Below are 12,724 nucleotides of genomic sequence, written 5' to 3' on the forward strand. Positions count from 1 at the left end.
AATACCCAGGACATGAACCCAGAGCTTTGGCCAATAGCAATCTTTCACCAAAGATCTGAAAGAGTGCTTGCTGTTCTCACAGAGGACTTCGGTTCAGTTCTTAGAAGTCAGATGATGGCTCCCAACCATGTGAAACTCGAATTGCAGGAGATCCAACACCTCTTCCTGGCCTCCACTGGCTTTCCATGTACATAATACACTAACATACATGTAGACAAAACACTCATAAATATAAAACAAAAATGAATAAAATCCTTTTAAAATTTTAAGCATTCTTCACCCTCTGGAACATGTATATTTTCCACAGTATCTATCCATCACTGCTGTCATTGGGATCAAAAAAAAATAACTGTAATCATGGAAAATTCATCACAATGAATTTTTTTCTTTGCAATTTTATGTGATTGCTGAGGACAGAAAGGCAGTATCTAAAATATTAGGGAAAGAAATTTCCATAGGGTAGAGGGTATGGAGCCCCCACTTAAGAAGTTTCTCTTCTTGGACCTGGGTTTATACCCTTTTGAATAAAGTGATCAAGGATCACTATGAGGCCTAAACAACCCTGAAAAAGTCACGAAAATCACCAGATGCATGGGAAACTGAGGCACCATGAATTCTGCAACAGTCCTGGGCTGCTAAATAGGAGGATCCTCAGGAAAGGAACAAGTATCATCACACAGTGTCTTCTCCTCAGCCACAATCTCTTAAGAACATTGGTTTTTAAGTGCAGGACTGTAGCACAGAAAGATAAATTAAGAAAAGAATAAATAGAAGTTGTAAAGTAAAAGCTGAGAGGTCAGCGTGTTCCAGAGCTGGAAGAACCATAGTAATGAGATCGGGGCAGAAACGTCAGGGATACAGAAATTCTCTGCAGAGTGAACCACTCCTTCCATTGCCATTTGCATTGTCTGAACACAGCACAGATAGAAGCCACCACACCTGGGGTGCCCTGCTCCTACTCCCATGAGCCTGAGAAGAAGGAGTGCCCAGTGAGGCAGCCGTTCTAGTGGATGCTCATGAACAAGAGTTCTTTCGGGAGAACAATGATGGGCCAGAGGAACACAGAGTTTGCAGTGTAAAGTCTTAAGCAAATGGATGGAGCTGGAGAACATCATGCTAAGTGAGGTAACCCAGACTCAAAAGGTGAATCATGGTATGCACTCACTAATAAGTGGATATTAACCTAGAAAACTGGAATACCCAAAACATAATCCACACATCAAATGAGGTACAAGAAGAATGGAAGAGTGGCCCCTTGTTCTGGAAAGACTCAGTGAAGCAGTATAGGGCAAAAACAGAACAGGGAAGTGGGAAGGGTTGGGTGGGAGAACAGGGGGAGGGAAGGGGGCTGATGGAACTTTCGGGAGTGGGGATCTAGAAAAGAGGAAATCATTTGAAATGTAAATGAAAATATATCGAAGAAAAAAAAAGACTGCCTAAACATGTGGCAAACAAGAAAAGCAACAAAGACATGCTAAAATAGATGTGGTACACCCCAGGAGCCTTTGACCCTAGACAGACAGACAGACAGACAGACAGGCAGGCAGGCAGACAGAGACAGACAAAACACACACACACACATACACACACACACACAAAAATCAAATCCAACTAAGAAATGCTGAGAGGAGGAGAAATAGTCTTCACTAGGTAATAGCCTACCAACTAGTTATCCAATTCAAAATGGTTATCCCTAAGAACATAATACAGCCTGAGCAGGGTATTTAGTAATATATGTTTATATACATGCACATGTGTGCATGTACAAACAATTAGTGAGAAAGAAGGCCCTAGTATTAAAAGAGAACTTGGAGATATATGTGCAAAGGATGGAAGAGAGGAAGGGAAAGGGGAAGTGGTATAATTATATTATATTCTCAAAAAAAGTAATTTTTAAAAGCAAATGGAATGTAGCTTCACAATTTTTAACACTAGGAATCAAGACCCCACTCTAAAACTACTCCATAAGAATTTTTTATGCAACATTAGAAAGGTGAGTTGTATTCCTGCAAGAGGTAGCCCATGCCTTTGGCTCTTGTTTTCCTCTAACAAGAACAGAGTAGAAGTCTCAAGCCCATGTCTATAGACTGTGTTTCTCTCCAGTCTGACATCCTCAGGCTCCATCCCTGAAAGTGCTGTAAGGGTGGCATGGCCATTTCAGAACAGCTGAAAACAATCACAGGAACACTTTTAGCCTTTTGAATTCTATTAGCCTAGAGAAACAAACAGTAAGTAACATGGGAGCCATAAAATGCAGAATTATAAAACCTATCTGTCTTCAAAATTTTTGAGAAAGTGGGTAAAACACACCAGGGCCCATAGAACTCTCCTAAAAATGCTCACTCATCTTTTCAGTTTTACCTTGATAGAAAATATTCTTGATATTCACCCCTTAGACGTTTAGGATAAGTCTGAATATTCTGCACCTGCCATTGAGAATGTTCTAGAATCCTTAGACATTCACTGTTCCCTTTGTTGGATGAATCGGCTGATCACTCGGACTAATCTGCCTCCCATCTCCTCCCAACTAAAGCCCCAGTAGAGAAGCCTTTCTTACAAAGACCCACTCTGCTGTTTCTACACCACATATCAGCATCTACTATTGCTCTCACCCTTGGGTAGAGTCTTCTCTATGCACCACATTGCACACACTCCAAAGCCCCTCCCCCAGGTTTGCTCTATGCCTAAATATAAATATCTCATGCATAGTCAACTATGTGCCATTTTTATGAAACATGATGACCCAGGCATCACAGTCTCACAAGACTATATTCCCAGCAAATACTTACCCAGTGTGGATATAGTCAGTATTTTTGAGGCTTCTAAGATAAGAGCCTCAAGGAGAAAGGTGCTCACTAGAAGCCAGTTCCGATGTGCCACCATCTGTAGAGCACGTGGAGCCCAGGCACAGGTTGCACACTTAGAGAGCTGTGCCCCACTAAGAGACACGGTAAGCCTCTGACGCAAAGCGCTGTCTGCGAGCTTGAACTGGGGAAAAGGGGGAAGATATTTTGTTGTTTTTCCAAATGCACTTTTACCCTTGGCCTTGTCTCTACCAATCTCTTTCCAATGGATACTGTTTCACCTTCCTTAACTAGAATTCTAAGAAAAATAGGTAGAGAGCTGAAATTTAACTTGTCCAATAGCCACAGTATTTTCTTTGCTGGCCCAAAATAGCTCTAAAGTGGGAATGTAGCTAACTTTGGAAGTCCTATCAATAACAGCATCTTAATGTAGCATGTACCATGAATGGTTTACAGGCCTATTCACAAGCTTACAAGATTCTACTTCCACCACCACTCCTCTACATGTACCCTATTGCCATTTCTGGATCCCATTACCCTGGGTACCAGTTTTAACATCTCCTGTGGTGTCAATCATAAACTAATCTTTGAGAAAAACACCCAAGATTATTGCTTAACACCTCTCACTAGACACGGATGCACGAAAATGGGCTAGTCACCTATTTACCTGAAAGACAGAAGGAAAAAAATGGGGCTAATCATCCAGTTCTGAATGAACATCATAAAACAAAATGGAGCTAGTACACAATCCACCCAAGAGCAAGCTCACAACAGAGTCCAAATCTCTTTACTTGTAAAGCAACAAAAGAGGAAGGAGCACAGTGCCCCCATGCGGTCATCTTCATGCTCCAGTCTAAAAACCAAACTGCTTTAGCCAACTTTGCCTGTGCAGCTTCAAAGCAGGAAGAGAATCTGCTTCAGTACCTCCCAAGCATGCAGAATACAGCCTCGAATTCTGCTCTGCCCTACAGCAGTGTGTCTTGTGTCTCCAAGATTTTGCCTATGCCTGAGTTTAAGCACGATGTTCTGGTATAATTCACAATAATACAACGGAAGAGACAAAAAGAAGAAGAAATGATATGAGAAAGAAGACTTCAGTGTTCTCCCCCCCCCCCCCCCCGAAAATCAGCCAATATTTTGTTCTAATACTTCTCAAATGTATTAGGGTGATGGTTAACTTATTCTCAGCTACAGTAGATCAAGGGATACTCAGACAGCTGGTGGTAAGGCATCATTTGTGGCCAAGTGTGAGATTCCTTCCAGATGGAAGTACCTTTGGAATCAATGAAGAGAGTAAGGAAATTTCATCCTCACCCAAAGTATCTGAGTACCATCATGTCCACTGAGAAGAAATAAAAAAGCAACAGAGAAGTAGATTCTCTCTTTCTCCCTCTTCTGGAGCTGAGAGACCCATCTTCTCCTGACTTCAAACATCAGACCTCAAGACTGGTGAAATAGTTCAGTGCATGAATCATTTCTAAAGTGAGTACCTATATCTTACACTGAAAAACAAAACAAAAACAGAAACAAAACAAACAACAAAATTAGGCAGGTATAATCCCAGCATTAGAAAGGTGGATCACGCATCAGATGGGTGGATCTGGATCTTGGGTCCTGGGGTCCTCCCCTGCCTATCTAGGTAAAATGCCAAGTAAAAGGCCCTCTCTCAAAAAGCAGAGTATATAGTATAAAGAAAGACAGGGTTAATGTCAATCTCCAGCTTCAACATACATGTTCACAAATATATGTATTAAGTGGCAAGCTCATATACACACATGAAAACACATATAACACACACATAGACCTCTGTGTGTGTGTCTGTGTGTCTGTCTGTCTCTCTCTCCAATCTCTCTCTCTGTCTCTCTCTGTCTCTCTGTCTCTCTGTCTCTCTCTCTCTCTCTCTCACACACACACACACACACACACACACACTAATGTGGGAGAGAGACTTAACAAAGACAAAAGGAGGTTTATAAGGGAGATAGAAAAGATGAGCTATGAAGAGGTCAGTGTGAGCAGAATGCATTATACATGTGTATGAAACTGTATATAAAAACTATCAGGCACCTGCACTCCTAACTACCAACCTAAAGAAAATCATCTTTATACAAAGATTATGTGGGCATGCCTCTCTCTGTCTCTCTCTATGTCTCTCTCTTTTTCTCTGTCTCTCTCTGACTCTGTCTCTGTCTATCTCTGTCTCTGTCTCTCTCTGCATGTCTCTCTCTCTCTCTCTCTCTCTCTCTCTCTCTGTGTGTGTGTGTGTGTGTGTGTGTGTGTGTGTGTGTGTGTGTGTGTATACAAAACATTCACTGACCAAATCAACTTCCTGAAGAAGGGTTTGTTCAGCTCACACCTCCAGCTTACAATCTATTATTACAACTCTGGGCTACAGTCTACTCTTGCAGAGATGTCATGGCAGGAACTTAACCATATTCACAGTCAAAAGCTGTCTTGTGGAAGTGACTCAGCCATTGAATTGGCAAATAAATGCACAGTAGCTGTGAGCATCTACACAGGTTATACCCAAAATCAACCTCATCAGCGTCCCAGCATGTATATGAATGACTTAGGGAACCTCCACCTACAACAGAAGAGCTGTTGATAACTCATGGCTGTTAGTAGGAGAGTCATTCTTTCTGCAGTGGTGTAGCTACTGGGAGGTTGCCCATATCCTAATAAATAATCCTGGACCCATGTTCATGGAAGCAGCCTTAATTAAATTCAGTGGGTCATTAATAAAAAGGGCAACTAAAAAACCTGGCTTAGCTATTTTTATTCCTACAGAAACCAAGGAGCCCACTGTAGACTGTGTAACTTAAAATCTATGTTCTCCTTTGTGACAAGAGACACTTTTGAACTTGGACAAAGATTAATGATTGAAATTACTATTTATCTGCCTGTTTTCTCTTTTGTTGTCCTCACCTCTGTGCCCTCCCAAACTCAATGTGGTAAATTTCTCCTGGATATTCTATTCTTGTCTTCTCTTACCAGTCAGGCCAAGGAGCACTGGGAAAGATAATTTGAACTCTGTTCTCCCCAATATCTCCTCTTCTCCACCTATAAACCCCCATGAACTACAAATTTGGGGACCTTAAATCAGTGGGCAAGCCTCATCCTGATCCCAGGACACATTATCTCCTTTGTTTATGTCCTGGTACTACATACTAAAATAACCATGGCCTGTTACCTCATGTGTCAGTCATACTCAAGACTTTCAAAGCTAATCTTGAAAAGAAAATAACTTAAGATTATTTTATGGACTTTTGAAAGTAATAAACTCATGGAGTAATGCATTATGGATGAATACCAAAATGGCTACTCATATATTTGAATGTTCTTTGATCCCTGTCTGTTAGTAATGCATTTGGAGGTTACAGTATCTGAAGGACATAGAACCTCTTTATGATATGTATTATAGTGGGCTTTTAGGGTTATAGCCCAGATCTGTTTCCACACCACTTTGTGCTTTCTGATGTGATGTGCAGTGAGTAAGTCTTAAATTACCACCACCATGAATTCATTCATGTCAAAATTAGAGATTATGAGGTACAATCAGCATTCCCTAAGTTGCTTGTATCTGGTATCATGGTTATAATCCTTAGAAAATTAACTCAATAGCAGAGCTGTCTTAATAAAGCTTGTCTTGTGGTTCTTAGGATTGAACTTGTCCCTTTGGAATGAGTGTCTGTACTCTGCCCCTAAATATATGGGAGATACTCAGAATTTTGATTTCTGTGTGTTTATTTTTTTTGTAAATGTTGGGCCATGCACTGCAGTTATACTCATCCTCCTTGCCTCAGCTCCTCCAGACCCACCCTAGTCCAAGTTTCTATTCTTCTCTTTTTCTAAGCCTAGCAAGTCCAATGTGTGATGTCCACAGTCTTGAATAAATGGCCTTTATCCATAGCCTTGAATAAATAGGCAATTTACCAGGGTTAGCATTCTTAAGGAAAACTGACTCTCCCAAGAGCTATCAACTGCCAACAGCACTTTTGCTAGGAACTCCATGTCTACTTCCTTCTCCATACTTAGGTTTGGTATGGCTTGTGCATGCTGTCACAATCACTGTGAGATATTACATTCATGACCCCTGTTTTCAGAAGACAGTTTCCTTCTATGCCTTCACTGTTCTGATTCATACACTTTTCTTTCTAATCCTCTTCCATGATTATCCATGAGCCTTGGGAGGTGTGCTATAGTCACCCCATTTAGGACTGAACATTATGGAGTCTCTTGTTCTCTGCACCTTGACCAGGTGAGGGTCTTTGTGCTTATTATGATTTACTACAGAAAGAAGCATCTCAGATGAGCTTCAGACAGCAACAAATGCTGTCAAAGGTGTGAAGAAATGGGAATATCAATGAGGGTGAACATTGGTACAACCACTGTGGAAACCAAAGCAGGGGTTTTCTTCACAAGTTAGGTGATACACAGCAGGACCTAGCTATTCCACTAATGGAAATGTACCTAAGGTCTCCATATCCTACAGTCTAAAGACCTGTATATCCATGTGCATTGAGGTTCCAGTAACCATAACCAGGAAATGTAATAGCCTAGATATCTATAAAGTAATGAATGGGTGATGAAAATATGATACATCTACACAAAGACATATCATTCAGCTGTTAAGAGAAACACAATTATGAAAATCACAGGATGGCAACAGAAACAGTTACTCTACATGAGGTAAATCAGTCTCAATATGGCAAACGCTGCATGTTTTCTTTCACCTGTGAATGTCAGTTTTAAATAGTAAAATAAATGTTTCATATCAGATTCCCATAGAGGTCTGGAAATTACTAAGAGAACATAGGGTAAACTTCCAGGGGAAAAAGACAGAAGATAGCAGCAAAAGATATAAAGGGGAGTAATAAAATAGGTCAAACTGAGGTGAGGTGGAAGCTAATAAGGAAAAAGATAGAAAACACATGTTTGGAAAAAGCCATATTGAGCAGTTTTATGAGGAACCACGAGACTGATTTCCAAAGTGGTTGTACCATCTTACAGCCCCACCAGCAGTGGAGGAATGTTCCTCTCTTTCTTCACATCCTCGCCAACACCTGCTGTCTCCTGAGTTTTTGACCTTAGCCATTTTGACTGGTGTAAGGTGAAATCTCAGGGTTGTTTTGATTTGCATTTCCCTAATGACTAATGATGTTGAGCACTTCTTAAGGTACCTCTCAGCCATCCGAATCCGGAGGTCCCTGTTATACCTCTCCTGGGCATTCCCCGGCATGCAATAAAGACACATGCTCCATTATGTTCATAGCAGCCTTATTTATAATAGCCAGAAGCTGGAAAGAACCCAGATGTCCCTCAAAGGAGGAATGGATACAGAAAATGTGGTATATTTACACGATGGAATACTACTCAGCAATTAGAAACAATGAATTCACAAATTTTTTTGGCAAATGGTTTGATCTGGAAAATATCATCCTAAGTGAGGTAACCCAATCACAAAAGAATACACATGGAATGCAATCTCTGATAAGTGGACATTAATTAGCCCAGAAGCTCTGAATACCCAAGGCACAAATCACATAACAAATGACTCCCATGAAGAAGTATGGAGAGGGTCCTGATCCTGGAAAGGATTGATCTAGCATTGGAGGGGAATATAAGGACAGAGAAAAAGGAGGGAGGTGATTGGAGAATGTGTGGAGAGAAGAAGGTTTATGGGACATATGGGGAGGGGGGATCTGGGAAAGGGGAAATCATTTGGAATATAAACAAAGAATATAGAAAATAAAAATATTTAAAAAAAAAGAAAAAAGGAATATAAAAAAAAAAGAAAAAGCCATATTGAAAGTTCCTATCACAGACATTTGAAATGGGTTAATCTATCAGAGGGTAACAGTTTCTACTACACATGTGTTATTTTTTTTAACAGGAGCTCAAATTTAAAGTTTCACATGGTGCCTCAGAGTTAAATATTTATATAGGATATGTGAATGTCATAACTGAGAAATTTGGAAGACTTTGGGGCTCCAGGATGCAGAAAGCTTGCTCAGCTTAGTGGGCAATTCAGTGGGCTTGATGAAGACAAATGTAACAAGACAAAGAAAGCCCCTTAAAGACTACATTGACAAGGCTTCAGATAGAAGTAAAGTATCAAGACCCATGCTAGAGGCATTCATATTACATATTGTCACAGAATCTGGCTATATTCTGCTTGTGCCCTGAAAATTAGAATAAGGCAGAAATCAAAAGTAACCCACCAAATTGTCTGGTAGAATCAATGCTCTGAAAATGCAGCATTCAGTTTATGTCACAGTGAGTCTTGGGAACTTGGGAACTTGTATAGAGATGAAAGTAAAATGCAAAAGATGTGAAAAGATGTGTATTTTGAGATCCCAAATAGTGATGTGGATTTGAACCAAGAAGTTCAATTTTAGTCAAGTTTAGGAAAAGTCCTTGCAATTTTTAAAGGAATGAAGGCCACTAAAGAGAAGTAAGAATAATAAAAAGACCGTATAGACTTTACTTTAATGTGATAGTATCAGAACTTTTAGAATGTCTTAAGCATTTGGAGCTGTCAGAACATTTGGAGCAAGCTATACATGATGCTACTTTTGTAGGTATGAAGAATGTAAAATTTATGGGATTATTAATGCTCACAGTAAAGTTCCAATGCAAAGTTCATATGGAGAGGAAATAACAAGAATGTTGAAATTCCCAAAGGGATGATTGATGATGTAATATGTGTAGCTGTGAAGATGAAGTTCCAGTTTCACTGAAGTCTTCAGAATGGTACAGAGGCCAATTGCTTATGTATCTGACAATGAAAAGTGCAGGCTGAGTTGAGTCAACTTAAGACAATGGTTCCGTGTGTGTTGCAAAAAGCAGAGTCATAGAGTAGGCCTAAACCAGTCTGTTGGAATTCAGATTATGTCACCTTGATCCATATGATGGATTTTGACTACAGAGTTTGGTGATTATCCTACTAGGTTTACATCTTGCTGTGGTGTGATATTTGCTTTCTTTATTGCCAATCCTGTCATTAGGAATTGGGAGTATTTACTCTGCAAGAATACATTGGAAATACTAATATGTGACATGAATACATTTGTGTGCCCTACTTTTGATATTATAACCTTAAGACTTGAGTTGTGGTGAGGTCAGTTTATAATATATTTATAGTCTACAGAAGATATGATTGGTTTAATGTACTATTCTCCCTATATCTTTCATGTTTGATCCTTGGGTATTATCTGGTAATATTGTTTAGAAAAGCTACATAACCTTCATAACACGGCTTTTACCTGGCAGGTGTAGGTTCCTAGGGTAAAATGTTGAGATTTATAGTAAACTCTTGATTCTAGCCTTGCCTGCTCTCTGATGCACAGATGCATGAAATTCTTACACCACATTCTCTCACTCTTCTTTTTTTAATATTTTTATTTTCTATATTCTTTGTTTACATTCCAAATGATTTCCCCTTTCCCAGATTCCCCCTCCCCATATGTCCCATTAACCTTCTTCTCTCCATCCATTCTCCAATAACCTCCCTCCTGTTATTCTCTGTCCTTATATTCCCCTCCAATGCTAGATCAATCCTTTCCAGGATCAGGACCTTCTCCATACTTCTTCATGGGAGTCATTTGTTATGCGATTTGTGCCTTGGGTATTCAGGGCTTCTGGGCTAATTAATATCCACTTATCAGAGATTGCATTCCATGTATATTCTTTTGTGACAGGGTTTCCACACTTAGGATGACATTTTCCAGATCAAATCATTTGCCTAAAAATTTTGTGAATTCATTGTTTCTAATTGCTGAGTAGTATTCCATTGTGTAAATATACCACATTTTCTGTATCCATTCCTCCTTTGAGGGGCATCTGGGTTATTTCCAGATTCTGGCTATTATAAATAAGGCTGCTATGAACATAATGGAGCATGTGTCTTTATTGCATGCCGGGGAATCCTTTGGGTACATGCCCAGGAGAGGTATAGCAGGGTCCTCCGGAAGTGTTATGTCCAGTTTTCTGAGGAGCCGCCAGACTGATTTCCAAAGTGGTAGTACCATCTTACAGCCCCACCAGCAGTGGAGGAGTGTACCTCTTTCTCCACATCCTTGCCAACACCTGCTGTCTCCTGAGTTTTTGACCTTAGCCATTCTGACTTGTGTAAGGTGAAATCTCAGGGTTGTTTTGATCTGCATTTCCCTAATGACTACTGATGTTGAGCACTTCTTAAGGTGCCTCTTGGCCATCCGAATTTCTTCAGGTGAAAATTCTTTGTTTAGATCTGTACCCCATTTTTAATAGGGTTATTTGGTTCCCTGGGGTCTAACTTCTTGAGTTCTTTGTATATATTGGATATTAGCCCTCTATCAAATGTAGAGTTGGTGAATATCCTTTCACAATTTGATGGTTGCCATTTTGTCCTTTTAACAGTGTCCTTTGCCTTACAGAAACTTTGTAATTTTATGAGGTCCCATTTGACAGTTCTTGATCTTAGAGCATAAGCTATTGGTGATCTGGTCAGAAACTGCCCCCCCCCCCCATGCCCATGTCCTCTAGGGTCTTCCCCAGTTTCTTTTCTATTAGTTTCAGTGTGTCTGGTTTTACATGGAGGTCCTTGATCCACTTGGAGTGAAGTTTAGTACATGGAGATAAGAATGGATCAATTCAATTCGCATTCTTCTGCATACTGACATCAAATTGAACCAGCATCATTTGTTGAAAAGGCTATCTTTTTTCCACTGGATGTTTTTGGCTCCTTTGTCGAAGATCAAGTGACCATAGGTGTGTGGGTTCATTTCTGGATCTTCAATTCTATTCCATTGATCCACTTGTCTGTCACTGTGCAAATACCATGCAGTTTTTAATACTATTGCTCTGTAGTATTGCTTGAAGTCAGGGATACTAATTCCCCCAGAATTTCTTTTGTTGTTGAGAATAGTTTTAGATATCCTGGGTTTTTTGTTATTCCAGAAGAATTTGAGAATTGCTTTTTCTAACTCTGTGAAGAACTGAGTTGGGATTTTGATGGGGATTGCATTGAATCTGTAGATTGCTTTTGCCAAGATGGCCATTTTAACTATATTAATCCTGCCGATCCACAAGCAGGGCAGATTTTTTCCATTTTCTGAGGTCTTCTTCGATTTCCTTCTTCAGAGACCTGAAGTTCTTGTCATATAGATCTTTCACTTGTTTGGTTAGAGTCACACCAAGATACTATATATTGCTTGTGGCTATTGTGAAGGGTGTCATTTCCCTAACTTCTTTCTCAGCCTGCTTATCCTTTGAGTATAGGAAGGCAACTGATTTGCTTGAGTTGATTTTATAACCATCCACTTTGCTGAAGTTGTTTATCAGCTGTAGGAGTTCTCTGGTGGAGGTTTTCCGGTCACTTAAGTAGACTATCATGTCATCTGCAAATAGTGATAATTTGACTTCTTCCTTTCCAATTTGTATCCCCTTGACCTCCTTATGTTGTCTAACTGCTCTAGCTAGAATTTCAAGTACTATATTGAAAAGATATGGAGAGAGAGGACAGCCTTGTCTAGTCCCTGATTTTAGTGGGATTGCTTCAAGTTTCTCTCCATTTAGTTTGATTTGGCTACAAGTTTGCTGTATAATGCATTAACGATGTTTAGGTATGGGCCTTGAATTCCTGTTCTTTCCAAGACTTTTAGCATGAAAGGATGCTGAATTTTGTCAAATGCTTTTTCTGCATCTAATGAGATGATCATATGGCTTTTTTCTTTGAGTTTATTTATGTAGTGGATAGCATTGATGGATTTCCTTACATTGAACCATCCCTGCATCCCTGGGATGAAGTCTACTTGATCATGGTGGATGACCTTTTGGATGTGTTCTTGGATTCGGTTGGCAAGAATTTTATTAAGTACTTTTGCATCAATACTCATAACAGAAATTGGCTTGAAGTTCTCGTTCTTTGTTGGATCTTT

General features: G+C 39.8%; 1 protein-coding gene across 1 annotated transcript in view; it reads right to left on the bottom strand.

Annotated features, from left to right (window-relative positions):
* Nucleotides 1–2,883, bottom strand: part of LOC127666792 (UDP-glucuronosyltransferase 3A2-like) — a 40,640-nt gene extending 37,757 nt beyond the window's left edge. Inside the window, exon 1 of the mRNA XM_052159760.1 lies at nt 2,790–2,883. Within this exon, the coding sequence (XP_052015720.1) occupies nt 2,790–2,883 (94 nt within the window). The remainder of the gene's footprint in view (nt 1–2,789) is intronic.
* Nucleotides 2,884–12,724: the final 9,841 nt, after the last annotated feature.

The sequence above is a fragment of the Apodemus sylvaticus genome, chromosome 16, assembly GCF_947179515.1.
Source record: "Apodemus sylvaticus chromosome 16, mApoSyl1.1, whole genome shotgun sequence".
In the NCBI taxonomy this organism is placed as follows: Eukaryota; Metazoa; Chordata; class Mammalia; order Rodentia; family Muridae; genus Apodemus; species Apodemus sylvaticus.